The sequence below is a fragment of the Oreochromis niloticus genome, linkage group LG19 (genome assembly GCF_001858045.2).
Source record: "Oreochromis niloticus isolate F11D_XX linkage group LG19, O_niloticus_UMD_NMBU, whole genome shotgun sequence".
Taxonomy (NCBI): domain Eukaryota; kingdom Metazoa; phylum Chordata; class Actinopteri; order Cichliformes; family Cichlidae; genus Oreochromis; species Oreochromis niloticus.
The window spans coordinates 20,393,726-20,410,832 of record NC_031983.2 but is presented as its reverse complement, the minus strand read 5'-3'; the positions used below and the strand labels follow the sequence as shown (position 1 = coordinate 20,410,832).

The 17,107-nt window shown below is 41.7% G+C and overlaps 1 protein-coding gene across 13 annotated transcripts in view; it reads right to left on the bottom strand.

Annotated features, from left to right (window-relative positions):
* syne1b (spectrin repeat containing, nuclear envelope 1b) overlaps positions 1–17,107 on the bottom strand; it is a 75,999-nt gene that overhangs the window by 2,682 nt on the left and 56,210 nt on the right. For 9 of the 13 annotated variants that reach the window (XM_025901018.1, XM_019348763.2, XM_025901017.1 and 6 more), the window contains 42 exons: positions 16,882–16,983; positions 16,655–16,774; positions 16,353–16,553; positions 16,058–16,231; positions 15,443–15,574; positions 15,039–15,235; positions 14,808–14,940; positions 14,361–14,543; positions 14,050–14,199; positions 13,582–13,758; positions 13,311–13,466; positions 13,076–13,231; positions 12,760–12,930; positions 12,459–12,592; positions 12,148–12,352; positions 11,756–11,938; positions 11,518–11,664; positions 11,260–11,414; positions 10,903–11,050; positions 10,718–10,812; positions 10,389–10,623; positions 9,974–10,168; positions 9,680–9,805; positions 9,372–9,527; positions 8,557–8,715; positions 8,248–8,414; positions 7,999–8,161; positions 7,469–7,656; positions 7,218–7,368; positions 6,862–7,044; positions 6,509–6,646; positions 6,098–6,289; positions 5,683–6,010; positions 5,252–5,320; positions 4,414–4,541; positions 4,039–4,165; positions 3,681–3,892; positions 3,290–3,490; positions 3,046–3,174; positions 2,722–2,934; positions 1,956–2,048; positions 1,011–1,069 (listed from right to left, as the gene is read on the bottom strand). In XM_025901018.1, coding sequence (XP_025756803.1) covers positions 1,011–1,069; positions 1,956–2,048; positions 2,722–2,934; positions 3,046–3,174; positions 3,290–3,490; positions 3,681–3,892; positions 4,039–4,165; positions 4,414–4,541; positions 5,252–5,320; positions 5,683–6,010; positions 6,098–6,289; positions 6,509–6,646; positions 6,862–7,044; positions 7,218–7,368; positions 7,469–7,656; positions 7,999–8,161; positions 8,248–8,414; positions 8,557–8,715; positions 9,372–9,527; positions 9,680–9,805; positions 9,974–10,168; positions 10,389–10,623; positions 10,718–10,812; positions 10,903–11,050; positions 11,260–11,414; positions 11,518–11,664; positions 11,756–11,938; positions 12,148–12,352; positions 12,459–12,592; positions 12,760–12,930; positions 13,076–13,231; positions 13,311–13,466; positions 13,582–13,758; positions 14,050–14,199; positions 14,361–14,543; positions 14,808–14,940; positions 15,039–15,235; positions 15,443–15,574; positions 16,058–16,231; positions 16,353–16,553; positions 16,655–16,774; positions 16,882–16,983 — 6,731 coding nt within the window. The remainder of the gene's footprint in view (positions 1–1,010; positions 1,070–1,955; positions 2,049–2,721; positions 2,935–3,045; positions 3,175–3,289; positions 3,491–3,680; positions 3,893–4,038; positions 4,166–4,413; positions 4,542–5,251; positions 5,321–5,682; positions 6,011–6,097; positions 6,290–6,508; positions 6,647–6,861; positions 7,045–7,217; positions 7,369–7,468; positions 7,657–7,998; positions 8,162–8,247; positions 8,415–8,556; positions 8,716–9,371; positions 9,528–9,679; positions 9,806–9,973; positions 10,169–10,388; positions 10,624–10,717; positions 10,813–10,902; positions 11,051–11,259; positions 11,415–11,517; positions 11,665–11,755; positions 11,939–12,147; positions 12,353–12,458; positions 12,593–12,759; positions 12,931–13,075; positions 13,232–13,310; positions 13,467–13,581; positions 13,759–14,049; positions 14,200–14,360; positions 14,544–14,807; positions 14,941–15,038; positions 15,236–15,442; positions 15,575–16,057; positions 16,232–16,352; positions 16,554–16,654; positions 16,775–16,881; positions 16,984–17,107) is intronic. The other 4 variants (XM_019348772.2, XM_025901022.1, XM_025901025.1 and 1 more) reach the window with 3 other exon arrangements.

Genomic DNA, 17,107 nt, shown 5'->3' with positions numbered 1-17,107 from the left:
ATGAAGCTGGGAGAGAGCCTAGTTTAGCATAGACACTGGGAGGAGGAGGAAAGAGCCAGACACGCTAGCTGTTTCCAACTGCTTCCAGGTCTAAAAAAGAAACATAAATAAATAAGCGAATTCACAAAATGTCATACTATGAGTAGTAGTGTATCATTTTTCTGTCACCATCACCCTCAGCAAAACTGTCTTCTTATAGCCTCAAAAAGTTAGAAGTTGAAAGCAGTAATATAGGGGTTTACATATGTATGTATTGTAAAAAATAAAGTGTTCAGAATGTATTTAAATTGAGACAAATCAAGGCTGCTTTGCTCTCTAAATGTATTTTTCCCTCAATCCCAGAATGCATGAACAAAGTGACTCGAGCTGCCCTGTGTTTTTACCGAAAGTGCCCCTTTACCATTTCCCAAATGGAGACCTGAGAGGCAAGACTCACAGATGACAGACTGAGGGGGGGAGATGGTGGATACTCAGTGAGAAAGCAGCAGCAGAGGGAGAAGAAATGTAACACACAAGAGAGAGAAACAGCGCAAGAGAGGAAGAGAGCGGCCTTTGCATTGTTCATTGCAGACATTTACTGGCTCGGCAATTTGAAAGCAAAAGGGTGTGTGTGTGTGTGTGTGTGTGTGTGCTCAGTATCAGCGAAGAAGTTAGATATAGAGAAATATTTGTGTTATTCATAAGAAACGCCCTCTGGTTAGCAATATTAAGCAGCCAAGGACATTGGCAGAGAGGAGGCCTTGCACCTTTCCTTGTGAAACTCCTGTCTCGGATGCGTGGGCTACCACTCACCTGATCGCCTAGCCTACACAGAGCATCTAGACTTACAGAAGATGATGGAATTCATTATCATGAGCTGCTACTCTGGCACGAGCATTAAAAGCTGAAATTCTGAATATTTCTTCCTTAAGTGTTTAATTTCAAAGCTGAAATCAACTGATCTCCAAGTGCATCATGGGCTGCTGAGTTCCATTATCTTCTGGGTGTGCTAGAAACCAACAGAAAGGTACCTGTGGTGTGGACTGCTCACAGAGGGTCCAGGCTGTGACAGACTACATTTGCCCCGTTGCTGTTTGCAATGAACAGGGGGGGGAGGTAAAAGAAAGAAAGTATGTTTAAGTCCAGGCAAATCAAGACAAAGCTATTGATGAAAAGAAAACCCAAAATGAAAGAAGAGCAGCAACAAAATCATACGTGAAAGTGACTGATTTTGTAACCTGTTATAATAAGGAATCTGGCTCTTCACAGCGCACAACTACTTTGAAATGCTTCAGCTTGGGAGTGCAATAAAGGGACTGCTACAATTATGCAATGTGATGCATGAATCTCTTTGGAACAAGGACATTTAGTAACATACACATAGTATAAGCAGGGACATGCTTATTTGGACTGATGTACAGTTGAATAATGAGAAAATAATGCTTTCTCATTGCTGTTGTTGATGCCATGCTTGCTCATTAAACCAACAACAAGTTCTATGCTACACTTGAAATTAAGCAGTTGCACAATAGCCAGTAATCCTAGCTATAATACTACAAGGATCGAAACGTATCTACAGTGAGAAGAAATTTAAGGGAAGTCTGAGAAAAAGAAAAAGGTTTCAGAAATACTGGAAGAGAAAAAGAAACAAACTGGGCAGAGCTAAAAAGCCTGCCAAGAAAAGGAAGGAAGAAGTAGAAAAGTTAGAAAGGAGGAAATCTCAGGAGACTGTCTGGAGATTGACAACATGCAAGAAGAGTAAAAGGCTGGAAAAAAGTTCAAAATCCAGAGGGAGGGAGCGTAACGCTGGTTGTGGAGGTGGAGAAAGATTTGAAGAGAGTGAAGAGAGATCTTGGAATGACAGGGGTGAATCTGGCCTTCACTGGGGCATTTAGGGCATTTACTCTATGTGTCTTAGGGGTTTCCAAACACCTGGTTCTCATATAGCAGCATGTACAGGTAGGGATAAACATTACCGATCGTCTGTGACTGGGAGTACTCCTTCCTGATACAGGACTGAGGGAGCCAGACGTGTCCAGCTCATCAGCAGACGACCAAGAGGAAAGATCCTGATGTTGGAAACAATGACAGATACAAAGAGAGACAAAGCAGGTGAGAGAGTTAAGCAAATAGTGACCCCTTTTCTAAATGTGACCACAGACTACACAGAGTGGTTGGCAGGTGATTAGTACTAAAAAAATCTAACTGAAGGACACAGCCAAACAATATAATCCACTCAAGTAAAATTAAGTGTATCCTGTGCTGAAACAATCATTTATTTGCAAATATGATATTTTTTATTCAGTGTAAAAATATGCTCCACATGAGAGCTATAACTAAAAATGTAAAATGATTACACTCGTACAAGATTCTGGCAAATTGCACCATCACAAGTTTACTCCCCACCTTTCCTAATATTGCACATTAATGGTGTGAGTAGCACATTTGTGACTAATGAAGTATCACTGGAGATGAACCTGTGAATTTTCAGCCTGTCTGCGTTTCACAGTTCTTTCTTTTTTGAGCATTTTTTGAGATTATAGTCAAATTTATTTATTTATTTATTTATTTTTTACAAAAACCACTTTAAACTTGAAAATTCTGTTTTAAAAAAATCTGATGATGGAAGAAACTGGAGAGGTTTCTGTCAAATGCTTTTTGACTTTTTAAATGCAGGTGAATATAAAAGAAAAGAGGTGTTCAGGTAACACATGACAGGTACACAAGTGACTGAGGCTCTACCTGTTGACTGCTTGTGATGTCCAGAATCTTGGCCAGCTCTCTGAGGTCTCGGGTTACTTCCTTTAGCAGCAGTTTTAGGCGGTTTCCTATGACGTGAACCTTCTCCTTAGCCTCCAAGCAATCACTGCCCTGCGAGTTGACCAGCAACTGGAGGGACATGTCTTGTAGTGAAGCAACTTTAAGCTGTGAGTCTAGCAGCTCCTGGCGGATTTGCTGGAGGGAAAATTTAAGACATACATTCAAAAAAGAAACATTTTACAGAGTGGATTTATGGAAGTAACACGGAAAGACACACTTAAGTTTAAGAGTGTGACAGTTTGGTACCGTGAGTGTTTTGTGATGCTCATGGAGAGTGTCACTGTCCTGGATCGGATCAATGGGAACCACCTCATTCCTCCTGCGATCGATGTTTTCCAACCAGAGCAGCAGACCGTGACTCATCTCATGAAATTCCTATTGATCAGATGAAATTTGGGAAGCTGAAGACCCAACTAGCATATCATAGAAGGATATTCATAATCGTGAGCAAGTCGATCTGTTCAAACAGTCCGATTTGATCAGCACTCACTTGACACTGCATCAGAGCTTCCTGTAATGAAGACCTCCATTCTTCCAGCGCGCTGCCGAGTTTATCCCAGTGGTTGTTCATGTCTTTCAGTTTGGCTTGTAGCTCTCGGGACTCGTCTGTCTCTGAATGCAGAAACTCCGCACTGCACAAGTTGATGGAAAGCACTATAGCTTTGCGCTTGTCATACGCCTTCTGCAGCTCCTGTAGACAAACAAGCATGTCCATGGTGACGTACAAGTAATGCAAAAAATTCCCAATTTGATGACAAAACAAGGAAACAGCAGGAATAAAGACTAAAAGGTATATATTTCTAAGTATTCAAGTAAAAAAATAACAAGCAGAGTAATAAAAAAGTAAAAAATAGGGACTTTACGGCTAAAACAAAATGTACCTTGAGCTTTTTGATACGCAGCTCAATCGTCTGGATGTCCGTGCCGAGCTCCAGTCTCCGCTGCTGCTCCAGCTCTTCCTCTGTCTCTCCCAGCCAAGTCAAGATTTTGTTCAGGTCAGAGTTCAGCTGCTGCCACTGCTGCTCGTTCTGCTTTGTTCTCATCTCCTTGCTGAGGTCCTGAGCCTGCAGGAGCTCCCAGCGCTCAATCACTCCTACATTGACGGATGTGACACCAAAAAGATTATGTTAACTGAATTTACCAGCACTGTAGCCCAATGGATGATTCACATTTTTTTCTTTAACAAGCATAATTTAAAATAAATGCTTATTTAAGATGGGAGATAGTTATAGGTATTACCTGAAGTCTGGGACTCTGAGCTGCTGGGATCTGCCAGTCCAGACACCGTATCCTCTTCCTCCTTCAGCTCAGAGCCCACCCTCCTCACTGTGTCAATACTTCCACGACACTCGCCCATCAGTCGCAGCTACAGAGCAGTTAAAAGACTGGTTATTGCAGGCAGTGTAATAGGATTATACTGACTATTTCAAAATTGCAGAACCAAGTGAGTTCTGGGAGGAGAAAATAGATTATTAAAAAAATATGAGCAAAAATAAACAGCAGCATTCAAATAGACAAAGCAGAATTAATTGTGGTTTAATGTACAGTCCAGTGCAGAAAAGTTTTTAAGAATAGATTGTTCTGAGCTCTAAGCGTAATACGAGAAACACATACATATCCCATGTATGAGGAGTCCATCTCTGTGCTTGCAGAAGTACGGCTGCGGCTGCTGTCTGTTTGTTGCAGGTGGAAACGGCTGATATCCAGAGGGTGAATATGAGAGTCTGCAGCAGCAACCTCCCCTGTTAACACAATATTAGCTGATTATATTTCCATAATGTGTTTGTGAAACATGTTTAACATCAGAATAGAAGGTAAGCCCCCTGATTTAAGAAAAATAAAATGTGGAGAGCGAAAAATGAGAAGTAGACAGGAATGCAGATTGTTTGTTCTGGCCTTTTGTCACAAATCACAGCACTCCCTTTGTGCCCCTTGCATCGGGAGCTGCAGCCCTGATTTGAAATAATATGTTTAAAACCCGTGTTTTTTATGTGATTTGCCTTTGTGTGACCAGGGTCTATGAGACGTCTAAACAAATCTGCAGTCCCTTCTATAAGAATCAATACATTTCTTGTTTACAAACAAACAAACAAACAAAGAAAAAAAAACATGCAAATCAACAAATCCAAACAGGTTAGCTACAAAGAACAAGTCAAGTTAAAAAAATGAATAAAGCTAGTTAGAAAGAAGGGTTAGGCTGAATTCCATTTCTGTTCTGCTGAATTAGAGCCCAAAGCAGAACAAGCGAATAGAAGGAATAAAAATGGAATTGACCCTATTCCCCAGGGTTAGAAAGTGTTGCCATTTGTGCCCAAAGTGTGTATAAGAGAGGAAATTAACACAAATCAAATTCCAAGCTGGTGAACAGACTACTAGTGTTTCATCACTCAGAGTGTGTCTGTTATTTCTGGCCCCAAACACATGTGGCATGCTGGGGTCTGCTGTTGCCTACCAGTGGAAGACCTCAGTGTTTGTTCTGTTAGTTTAACAAAGGCCTCAGGGCTCTCTGGGATCACTACATCTGGAAGAAACATTATACAGTACACACATTTAGCAGTGGGCTTCACACTGACTCAGTGAACTGATTATCCTGGTATTCAACGGCACCAAGAAAATACTCGTCATAATGTAATCAGTCACAGATAAACCCTTCACTAACTTTCTTGTGTTCCTTATGCGTTTTTCTGTGATTATTCCTTTTCTGTGCCCTATGGGAACTTTTGATGTCATTTTTTGGACTTCTCAAAAGATGCAGAGGCATAATGGTTTAAGATATCTGTCTTCTAACTTTTTTTTTAACAGCTAACAGTGATAAAGAAAAGTTATTATTCTGAAAAATCTCTTAAATTTCAAGCATATTTTTGCACTGGTATGGGAACCTACCTGACAAGCCTGAGGCAGGGCGCTGAAGGAAGTCTCCCTCTTCACTCTGCTGCTCTCTGAGTGCCCTGCTTGCACTCTCAAGCCCACGGCTCAGGTCGTAGTCGTGGTCCCATTCCAGGGGAATGGAGTCCACGCTTGCTGGGGTGTCTCTGCCCGAGCGCTCAGTCCGGATCTGGGCAGCCAAGGAAGCTGAGCGACCGGAGGACGGCAGAGGCGACAGGAAGCCATCCCCCAAACGTTCACTCCACGGCAGACTGGACAAATCACAATGCTCATCTAGCTCCAGCTCACGATCGGACAATGACACTTCAGTGTCGTCATCTGCAAGCTAAAGATAAAGGACTTTAGTACGGGAAAGATTACATTTGGACCCAAGCCACAGATCTGTCAGATTCTCTCGATTTTGAGGTCTTACAGGAAGGCGAATGAGTTTCTTGTAGTAGCGCTCCACTCGACCAAACACCTCCTGACAGTAGCGCTGCAGCTCCTCCAGCTCTTCCTCGATGACAGCAGCATCCAGAGGCTCACTCTTCTCTATCAGAGCCTCGCCCTGGTGGAAGATGTGCTCGATCTTGGCTGTTGTTAGAGAAATCTCCTGCTGGAATGACTGTGAAGCCGGAGAGAGACAAGCTGTTAAAGCTAAACACAGAGTTGTGTGTGATGTGTATCTCATATTAATTATGAAATATCCGTTTAGTTGCTCTTCACAAGTGCAAACTGACTCTAGAAATGAAGATAAAATAAACATATGTAAGAGTCAGTAGAAAGCAGTGCTTGAAAAATGCACAGTGGATTTTCTTGGTCTGAAATATCATGACAGGCTTACCCTGAGTTGTTTGATCTTGGCCTGAATGTCACATTCAGAGAAGTGCTCGATGTTGGTCAGCTGAAGGTCCATCTCTGTCAGCCAAACCAAAATGCCATCTCTGGCTGTCTCAAACTCCTCTCTCTGACTAATAAAGTGCTGCACATGTAAACAGGGACACTGGTGTTAGAGTCTATGCTTTCACATCGTGCAAATGGAACAAACCTTTGTTCGGGCTTTATTAGTGAACAATAAACAGTCGCAGAAAAGTTAGATGAAAAGAAATGAATCCAGAAATGCATGACAGAAATTTAAATCAAAATGTACAAAAATGAAATGGAAATAATATATAAGTACTAGTAGAAGAATTGTACCTTAAGCCTGCGGAGGATGGATGCCACCCTCTTCTGCAGGTTGTCCCATCGCTGGTTGGCATCATGTGCCATCTCCTTCAGCCGGCAGGAAGAGTCGGTGCGGTTTTCTCTGGCCAGGCGGCGGTATTGCTTATTGATTAACTCCAACTGAGTCAGACTCTCGTGAACTTGTCTCTGGAAGGCCTACAAAATCCATACATTTTCTCAAGAAATTTGCTTTTGTCTTTTAGCTTCGTGTTTAGTTTACATGTTTGCATTTGAGAGATAGAATTTTCTCATTTAATGCTGTCCTACTAGGTGAAAACAGTAGGTAGTTTGATCACTTTTATAGTTTACACAAAATAATTCAGCAATACCTCAAATTTCTTTAGTTCCTCCTTGGCTACAGTATACAGCACACCAGAGGAGTTGGGTAGAGCAGCTGTGTTTTCTGAAGTGGCCAGCCACTCCTCAAAACGTGCAAAGTCGTCCAGGAACTTTTGCCATAAACGCCATGTCTCCTCAATCCTAACAGAGGGAATAATTTCAGGATAACAGTTATAACAGTTACCTGTTATCCATAATAACGTATGGATTTGACGCTTTCATCTAGTGTGTAACGTCTTACTTTAATCTCCTCTCCATAGACAAGGCACAGATGCTCCTCCAGCGGCGATCAAGGCTCCGCGTTGCCTGCTGGATGGAGTCGCACTCTGCATCGGTGGCACAGGCGTCACAGTCATGCAGAAGCACCTCACATAGATTCAGCACAGACGCCACTCCTGTACTGTGCTTCTCTATGTCACGCTGAAGCTCCTAACGGGCAAGAAAAGAGTGACACAGTAAGTAATAAGATGAGAGATAGAAGGAGAAGCTTGATAGAAAGTTAGAGAATGACTTTTTGAAAGTGGTTACAAACTTTACAACAATAACTTTTATTAGTATATTATATCACAAAACATGTTTGCATAGAATTGATACTAATAGTTACATTTTCATTACATGATTACAAAAATGTGAAAGTTTTTAGAAATTTCAGCTAAATGATTACAAAGCCTGTTGCCTGTCTGCTATTAAAGAGCTTGCATTTGACAGACTGAATGATTCCTGGCAAGCTGCACATATGTATTTCAGGTCCTGTTCAGTATATTATGTCACCTGCTGCAGATCGAGCTTCCTCTGAATCTCTTGGGCATCACAGGAGTCATAGGCGATAGGTTTGGACAGCTCTGTTTCGATGTGGGCGAGCCAAGAGCGCAGGCTGCTCATGTTTTTATCTAGCTGCTGCACAGCCACTAGAGTTTCTCTCAGTTTCTTTACTCTGTTAAAAGAATTTAACAGATTAGTTACAAACAACCAGCATGGGATAAAACACAGCTGCACAGCTGTGACTGCACGTCTGCTCACCGCGCTCCAATGAGATCGAGGAGATGCTGCCAGCGGTCACTGACTTTGTTGAGTTTTTGTTCGATTTCAGTGGCTTTGCTCTGGTGACTGGCCCTGGCCAGGCGCTCTCCCAGCTGGTGCAAATGTAGCTTGTTCTCCTCTGCTACTGTGATCTCCTCCTGGTAGTCCTGGCATACAACGCAACGCAAACAGGAAATTTGAAAAAACTGCATTTGTAAAAGAAGCAGAGTAGGAAAAAAAAAACGTAACTGAAATACAACAATTAAATAGCACTGTCAAACCTTGTAAATATCTGAGGTGTGTACAAACCTTGCGAAGCTTCTCAATCATCTCCTCAATGCTGACGTCTCCATTCTGGGACACCTTGCTCTCCATGTTAGTGAGCCACTCGCAGAGCTCCTTATACTTCTCGTTGAAGACAGTCCACTCATTTAGCTTCTTGCTTACCTGCTGCCTCCGCAGTGACAGCTGTGGAAGAACAGCAATACATGACAAGTTAACTGCACCTCTGTGCAAAGCGCATAAAAAGTGCCAACGACTGCATGGTAATTTAAAACAAAAGCTAATAAAGATCAAGAAGCCTCTAAAGGAAGCCGTTCAGACGCTTTCATTTGCATCACGCAGTGAGTGAGTGCTGTATTTCCTGTGTGTGCATTTTATCTGCTGCACACAGGATGCCACTGTGAAAAAACGAAATCACCTTGAGGTTTCAGCTTTTCTTAACTGACTGACTGATCACTTGTCACGCTAACTGTTCCTTTCAGTCTATTCCTTTCTCAAAATTGTTGCACAATGGCATATTCAGCAAAATCGAACTACTGCTCCCACCGTTAAAAAAAAAAAAAAGCCAATACTATGAATACCAATTTTTTTCTAGTATATAGACATAGATTTATATATGATGTTGAGCAACATCTACCATCTACATATACAAATATGTGCTTTATATCTTATAGTGAAGATTGACATTAGTAACACTATCTCCTGGGACTTGTAACTGTTACACAGTAAATATTGTGTAATATGCAGAATGTAGCTATAATCTAATTTTTGAGAGTCAGACTTCTAGTACACAGTATATTCAGACAATCCAAAATAGTAAGCGACTGTGCCAAGAGTTGTACCTGGTGGCAGATTTCATCCCACTGTCTATGCAGCAGCTCAATACGCTCTTGTAGGACAGAAAGGTCCTCAGCACTGATGTAGGAAGAAAGTGACTCTCTCAGTAAGGTCAGATGGGCCAGATCGCCTGTCCAGCCGTCAAATGTATTTTCCAAATCCTGGAAAAACAACAGTACCACTATTAAAACACTAAACAAGCACCTGAACAATGTAAAAAACCAGCTCAACATACACTTAAATAACTCTACATATATGTCTTACATCTAGATGCACAAAGAAAAGTCAATTTTGAAAATGTTCAAGTTGTTACCTTGCAGCGGATCTGTTCAGCTTGCAGATCCTCATTGTGATCGGGAATAGGTTGAGAAAGCTGCTTTTTGAAGGCTCGGAGCTTTTCCAGTGATCCACAAATCCCTTTTTCACTCCTCTCCCAGTCCTGCATTCAACATATTACAAACACAGGCAAAATTACGAGTTGCTCTAAAATAGCTGTCCTCACTGTAACTACAACTAGAAGAGATACAAATGCAAGAATTATAGTAGCCATCAAGGTATCCTGAAGTGGCCTGGAATTTAGAACGTGCTAGCATACTGTCTGTTTTACCTTTAACAGAGTGGAAAGTTCTTTCTTCTGTTCTTCCAGCCGTATGCTGGTTTGTTTCCATCGCTCCTGGACATCAGTGAGCTCTGCCTGCAGGGTCGCCTCTGCTCGGCTATCAGCTGATAAAAGCAATTGCCTGCCAGCCTCCACTGTCAAGATATAGCTGCCCTGCTGACGCTGCAGCACCTTTTCCTTCATCTGAAAAAGGAAGAAAGGATTCTTATCAAGCTACAACCCTGTTAATTTACACAGATAACGCCCAACCCACAAATGCAGTTGCATGTTTAACGTTATCAGATAATATATTTGTGGTTTATTACACGAAGAACATCACATTGCAACAGCTTCTTAATGTTAGCTAGCCTTTGCTGTCACTGCTGTATTAATGTGTATTACAGTCAGGTTTGTCACTATGTACCTGGACCGCGTCCAGCATAGCACGCGCTTGTTGCAGAGGAACTGTATTCCCTGCCTGAAGTGTCTCTGTACGATGGGACACTTCCAAGAGCCATTTGCGCAGCTTGTCCACCATTTCTCTATACCGCTGCCACTGGCGGATGAGACCGTCAATGATCCCGCGCCTTTGCTGAGCACGTCGCACTACGCCCTGCCACTGGTTACTCAGCAGAGCCAACTTCAGATTGAACTCATCTCTGCAGGAGATTTCAGAAAGACAGGAGATAAAGAAAGGCTTGCAGTGGAGTTTGGTGGTAAACAAAGATCTATAGAGTAGTCGAATAGGTTTACCTGTCATCTACCTGACCCTGCTCTAACATTCTCTGTCCATCACTGATGATGGAGTGGAGGATCTGCTGCCGACTGAACATCTCTGCTTGGAATAACTGTAAGATAAAAAATATCATATTTGTTATATGTGTTAAGATAATCCAAAGATGCTGCTTGAGGATCATTTTCTTCAAATGGGCCCTAACCTCATGGGCTTTCTGCTGTTCCATCAAACTCTGGTAGTTCCCTGAAATTTCCACAGCCAGATTCTCTTCTGTTTGGACCAAGAATTCCATCCATGTTTCACACTTTTCAAGGAAGGTCTGCTGCTGCAGCAGGAATGACTGAAGCTTGCTGCAAGGAAACAAACAAAAGGTGATCTTATATCTCAGTCACATGGGGAGAGTGGCCTTTACCGAACATTTGCACTGTTTTTTATGGTATTTGTGCCAGCCCTTCATTCATTCATTATTGAATTTATCTAACCTTGTTATTTAACAGAGTATTTTGAATTAAGATGGCTTTAAACCTTTTCAGACTGGCTTGTAATTTTCTTGTCTTACCTGAATCTCTCTGTGGTCTGTGCTGAGGCGGTGGACCAGCTTCTGTTGAGGTTCTGCACGCGCTTAATCTCAGAATCGTTAAGAGGGAGCCGGTAACCAAGCTCATTAAGACGCTCTAGCTCAGGTGCCATACTGCTGAATTTCAACATGAGCCTCTGTAAAGCCCAGAAATTACAGAAACATTTCAGCTGTCGAACCAGTACGTGATATTCTGTAATTTTGTTCACCAAACTCAAAAAGGAAAACAGTAAAACAAACCTTGAGGTCCTCCATGCGGTCCTGGATGACCGTTAGGTCAGTAGAGCCATTAGGATCTTGTGCCTTCAGAGCCTCTTCAGCTTCAACTACCCAGGACCCCAGTGATTCCAGTTGATGGTTAAAGGTTTCATAGTCTTGAACTCCAGTCTAGTATAGAAGAATGGCAAAATACTGGCTTGGTAACTGACTGCCTATACAAATAAAAGTACAGTATGTTTCATAAATCTTTTTTTTTTACCTGTAGGGCGGTGAGCTGTCTAGTAAGAGCCTGTTCCACTGCAGCCAGCCGCTGGGTGAGAGAAAGGTGATCGGACTGGATAGCAGATGCTGCTGATGTATCCACCTGCTGTTTCAGCTGCTCTCCCAGTTCTTGGAGAACTTGAAGTGAGGCCTGGACCGGAGCTTGGGACCTGAGCAACTCCTGAAATAAAACACCCATAACATTCAGGGCAATATGTCTTCATTATCAAAACTAAAATACAACATCCAACTGCACCGAACACATGAGGGAATATTTAATATCTTTAACTTTTCCTTCATATCGATGTGGCTTTCACAATGAGGCATTAGAAGTGAAATACTGAGGAGTTGTTCTGATGTTGCAAGTTGCAAAGCTGTGGCTCGACTCACGCTGCATTCTTGGATCCAGTCAGACACCTCATCGTCAGCAATGTCCTTGTTGCAGGTGGTCTTGAGGAGCTGATCTGCTTTTTCCTCCTGCAGCTGGATGCTGTTGCAGCTCTGCTCATAAAGCTCTTTGTAGCGCTGCCACAGCTGAAGCAGCGCTTTGCTGCTTCTGAGACGCTCTCCAATCTCCTCCAGTAAGCCAGTCCATCTAAGTGCAATGACATGGTAATACACTAATAAATGTCTTAAATTCTTTAAAGAAACACCAGTAGTAATGATAGTAATAAGCATAGCACCATGCTAATTAGGTTCACCTTGCGTTGACATCTTTCAGGGCATTGTTGAGAGAATCTGACACTGAAGGGTGGCACTCTCTCAGCAGTTGGTGGGTAACAGCACCAAATTTTCTGAGACTGCTCTCCTGTTTTTCCAGTTCCCCTTGCAAATCCTTCACAGTGACAGATACGGTGGTTAATTCACCAGCAGTTTAATGATCACATTAAGAAACATACCCCTAACATTGCTACAAGATTTCAGAAACTCATATCAATACAGTTAAAGGCTTTAGTCAGAAAACATGTAAAATACACTGAATGCCCCCTTATCTTAATATACCTGCAGACTTTGCACTTGCAGATGAACAGCCTCCAGTGAGCCTGTGAGGAGGCGGAAACGAGACACAGAGTACCTTCCCTCCATCAGGTAGCCATTGATCTCCTCTGAAGCGTGTTTGTATAGAGTCCACTGGTCCAGCACTGACTTCAAGCTGATCTTTAGCTGCCCAATCTGTAGAAGGTGAAATCAAAAACATGTATCTACATCCAGTAAATTTCAAAATCAGGTCAAAGTCAGAGCACGAGAGGGATGGACAAGAGAGGACAGTATAAATGGGCCTAACCCAGGTAATAAAAAAGAAAAAAAAAGAGATTACCAAGTGGTCCAGGTTAGCCCAGGTGTGATTGACACCTTGGAGTGTCTCCATGACGATAGCACAGGCCTCATCAGTCTTATTTTGAACAAGGGCACAGCCTTGCTCTTCGACTCGCTCCAGCTCTTTCTCTTTTTCTTTTACCAGCTCCTCCATTTCCTTTAAAAAAATGTGTTTTTATTTAGCAAATACAAAGACAAGATGAAGGGCAAGAATATCTTAATCAGATCTACAGTACCTGGCAGTCTTTTAGAGCATTCTGCACAGATGTCAGATCCTCTATCCGGTGTTTCCTCTTCAGCCTTTCTTCTTGAGTTGCCATCCAAGACTTCAAGGCCTGAATGCTGCTCTCATAATCTAACCACATCTCCAAGAGGCTCTCAAGGAACTGGATCTTTAAGAATTTCATGCAAAAAAATACTGTTAACTTTGGATGTTGCATTGATAAAGGACATTGGGTGAATATGCTGTTGGTTTTATTGTAACATTATCAATGATTGAGTCCTCACCCTCTCATTGATGCGGCCTTGTAGGATCTGCCAGCGCCTGTTCATGGCTCCCAGACGCTCAGCGAAGTCTGTTTTATCACTGCGCTTGCTCTCCACATCCTGACCACTGAGCTGCAGCACTGACTGGTTGACAAAGTCCACAGTCAGCTGCTTACAGCTTAAATCTACTCTGAATCCCTAAAGTGAGGAAACAACAGGAGATTTTATAATAAAAGATCTACAGTCAGAACCAGTAGGTGCATCACCGTTATGATCAGGTTAGGGAAACTCCATGTTTAAAAATCGAAGTTTTAGCTCTCAACATATGCTCTTATTAAGAATTTTATCTAGAAAAAACCTTACTTGCAATGGCAAACTACATAAAAAAACATTCATTCCTCTAAAATAGTTATATTTTTGATTTAATAAGAGTTCAGACCATACATGTAAACAAAAACTGTCATGAATCAATAAAAAACGCTCCACTACCTTATATTTTTGCAAATAGTCTTGAATCACACTTGATCCCACAGCACTCTTGAGGTTTTCTTCATCCTCGTCAATGACACTCTCCATCAGTGATATCCAGTTAAACAGCTCACAAATGGCATGACGGGAGGCCAGTTTTTCCATTTGGATCTAGAAAAAAAAAAAAGAAAAAAAGAAAAATCCGACATGTTGGTAGTTTAAAAACAAACTGCAATGAAAACTTTTGCATGCAAACTGGAGAAGCAGAAAGAGGTAATCCTATTTGTCCTGAAGCAGGTAAGCCTTTTTAGTCTGGCTGCATGTGACGATACCTGATGCAGCTTCTCCTGGACCACTGGGATGCGTGTGAGTAGCTCAGCCCACTGAGTGTCAATACGTGCCAGGTCAGAGCGCAATACCACCGTGTCCACTTTCTTCAGCCGCAGCAGCTGGTTGCCCTCATTAACCACTGAGCTCTTAAGGCTAGACTTTCCCTCAACTTCTTTTGAAAATTCCTAAAAAAGCGAGAAGTGGAAAATCATCCAATCAAAACTATGTGGACCAGACTGCAGCAAAACAGTGCTACTGCAGAAGATAATAACAATATTAAACAAATACAGGCCCAGCATGTACAAAATGAGTATGTAAATTTGTAGTATATGCTACAGATGAATTGAGGTGTTATGTTCATGCCTACAACTGCCATTAAGTGAGGCAGCTGGTTGGCCAGCAAAAACAAAACAAAACCGATCAACCAATCTGATTGTCTTTGGCCTCACAAGGAAAGCAGAGAGATGATCTCTGACGGTTTCCAGCTCCTGTGGCACTAACACCGCCTGCGTGTTCCAAAACTCCAGACGCTCCAGAGCAGACTGCAGCCATTCGCTCATCTCTCCACACTCCCTTTGATACCTAAAGAAAAAACAATTGAAATTAGACCATGCACTTATTCACTGGATATTTATATCCAAAGCCTAAGAAACGGTCCTTATTTTTGAAGTCTTTCTGACCTGGTCCAGTGTTTCAGAATAGCCTCCAGGCGTTGTAACTCCTTGTTGACCTTGGCAGTGTTGTTGAGCCAGTGTTCCCCTAAGAGTGCGAGCTGATTCTCCAGCGAGGGGCAGCACACTGACAGTAACAGATGTTTACCTTCATCCAATACCTGGTAGAGCTTGTGCTGGTGCTCTGCTAGTCTCCCCTTCAGACCCTTTGCAAAGAAGAAGAAGAAAATGTGTTTCCAGCTAGATAAATATATCTTTCTACTTTGCAGCAAAGACAGGAAGCCCATTTTGAATTGAACCTTTCTTTAAATCTTAATCAGCATGTGAGAGAATTTAAGCAGCTTGTTCCTTTGTCAAAGCTAAACAATTAGCCTGATGTAATAAATTTACACTGAACTCATGTGACATTGTACCTGATACAGTGATATTCTGTCCATAAGCCTTTCTTCAGTTTCTTCAACCAGACCAACAGAAGGAATACTTTCTTCAACAGCCTCCAGATGTTGGTTCAGACTCTGGTAGTCCTGCACCAAACGGCACCAAGTCTGAAAATAAACATCATTATAAATAAATATTTAAAATTCAGTCGTCTGACAAGTACATCTTTGCTCTTTTAATCAGCACACTTGTTACTATGTAACTATAATAATATTTTTTTAATTTTACCATTAATTTGATTTTTTGTTGACAGATTTTGTACTAAATGCTTGCAAACACATCGGTCCTCCTACAGTACAACTCCACCATTATCTCATAGCTACCAACTTTAATATGTAAGTTTTTTCAAGGTAATTAAAAAGGCTTTTAAAAATGTGTTTATATAGCTTGTGATGTTCTAATATATAACATTTAAAAACTAAGTAAATGTCTTTTATTAAACATGTCATATCTATTATATCTACATGTAATAAGATACAGTTAAACCAACCAGACTTGGAACTGGTCACAAAATTATCCATTATCAGAATTTTTGTGACTATGTTAACCTTCCTTTTAAACAAATATGGCATAAATACTCCTTCACCTACCTCTAGGATACACTCCAGTTCGACTCCTTTACTGTGCGCCTCTTTGAGGACTCTCTGAGCCTCAGCCAGTGTCTCTTCCAAGGCTTGGTTTTCTTTGGGAAGCATTAGGCCACTGATCTTCCTGAAGTATGTTTCCGTTAGAATCATATGGGACTCTAGACCCTGGAAGAACTCCTAAAAGAGGCCAGAAACAAAGACGATCAGCTCTATTTGTCTCCTGCATCACAACAAATTGGGTTCAACATGTAACCTTGTTGATTCTTTAAGCCTAAAGGATTTAGCAAGTTGACTATACTTTATGTTTGTCCAGGTGATTCTGGACTTCTTCCACAGAGCTGGCAATAATTCTCTGATCGGCAGCCATCTTGTCTTTAGCTGTGTCCACCAGGTCTTTCAGGTCCTGCAAAGCACGTTCATACTGCTCCTTCAGTGCCATGTTCTGGTTCAGCCCACTGCGCCGGGAACCCACTGTCATCACCAGCTCCTCGTAAGAATCCTGGAAAAACACAAAAAATCAGTTTCCGGTTGTGCATCTTTTGAATTTGACGGTAATTTCTTTAGATGATTTCTCCATGAGCCATCAATCATGTATGTTACCTGTAGCTTGAGCAGTTTGTTTGTTGAGATCTGATCCGCGTGCAGGGCTGATCCTCTGGTTTTAAGTTCTGTGATTCTTTGTTCAAAGTCTTTCAGGCTCTCCTCTGCACTGGCAATGACCTGAGAGAAACAGATTAGATGTATTAAAGACATTCACAGTAATGTTCTTGTTCTCTGCAAGCTTTAACAGAAGCTTCAGGAGGAATATTAGTCAACTCTTGCATTACCTCCAGCTGTTTTGACGCTGGTCTATCCATTGCTCCAGCTAGGGCTTGCAATATCTGGCATTTGGTCTCAATTAAAGCAGTTTGAAGAAGCTGCAATTCAGTCTGTGTAAGACACGAGATAATTTATAGGAAATTAAGTCCAAATGCATGCATGTCTGGTTTCATAATATAAAGATATAAATGTTGTTTCCTATAGGCTTGTCTTTGTCTTCTGCAACAGTGGCTT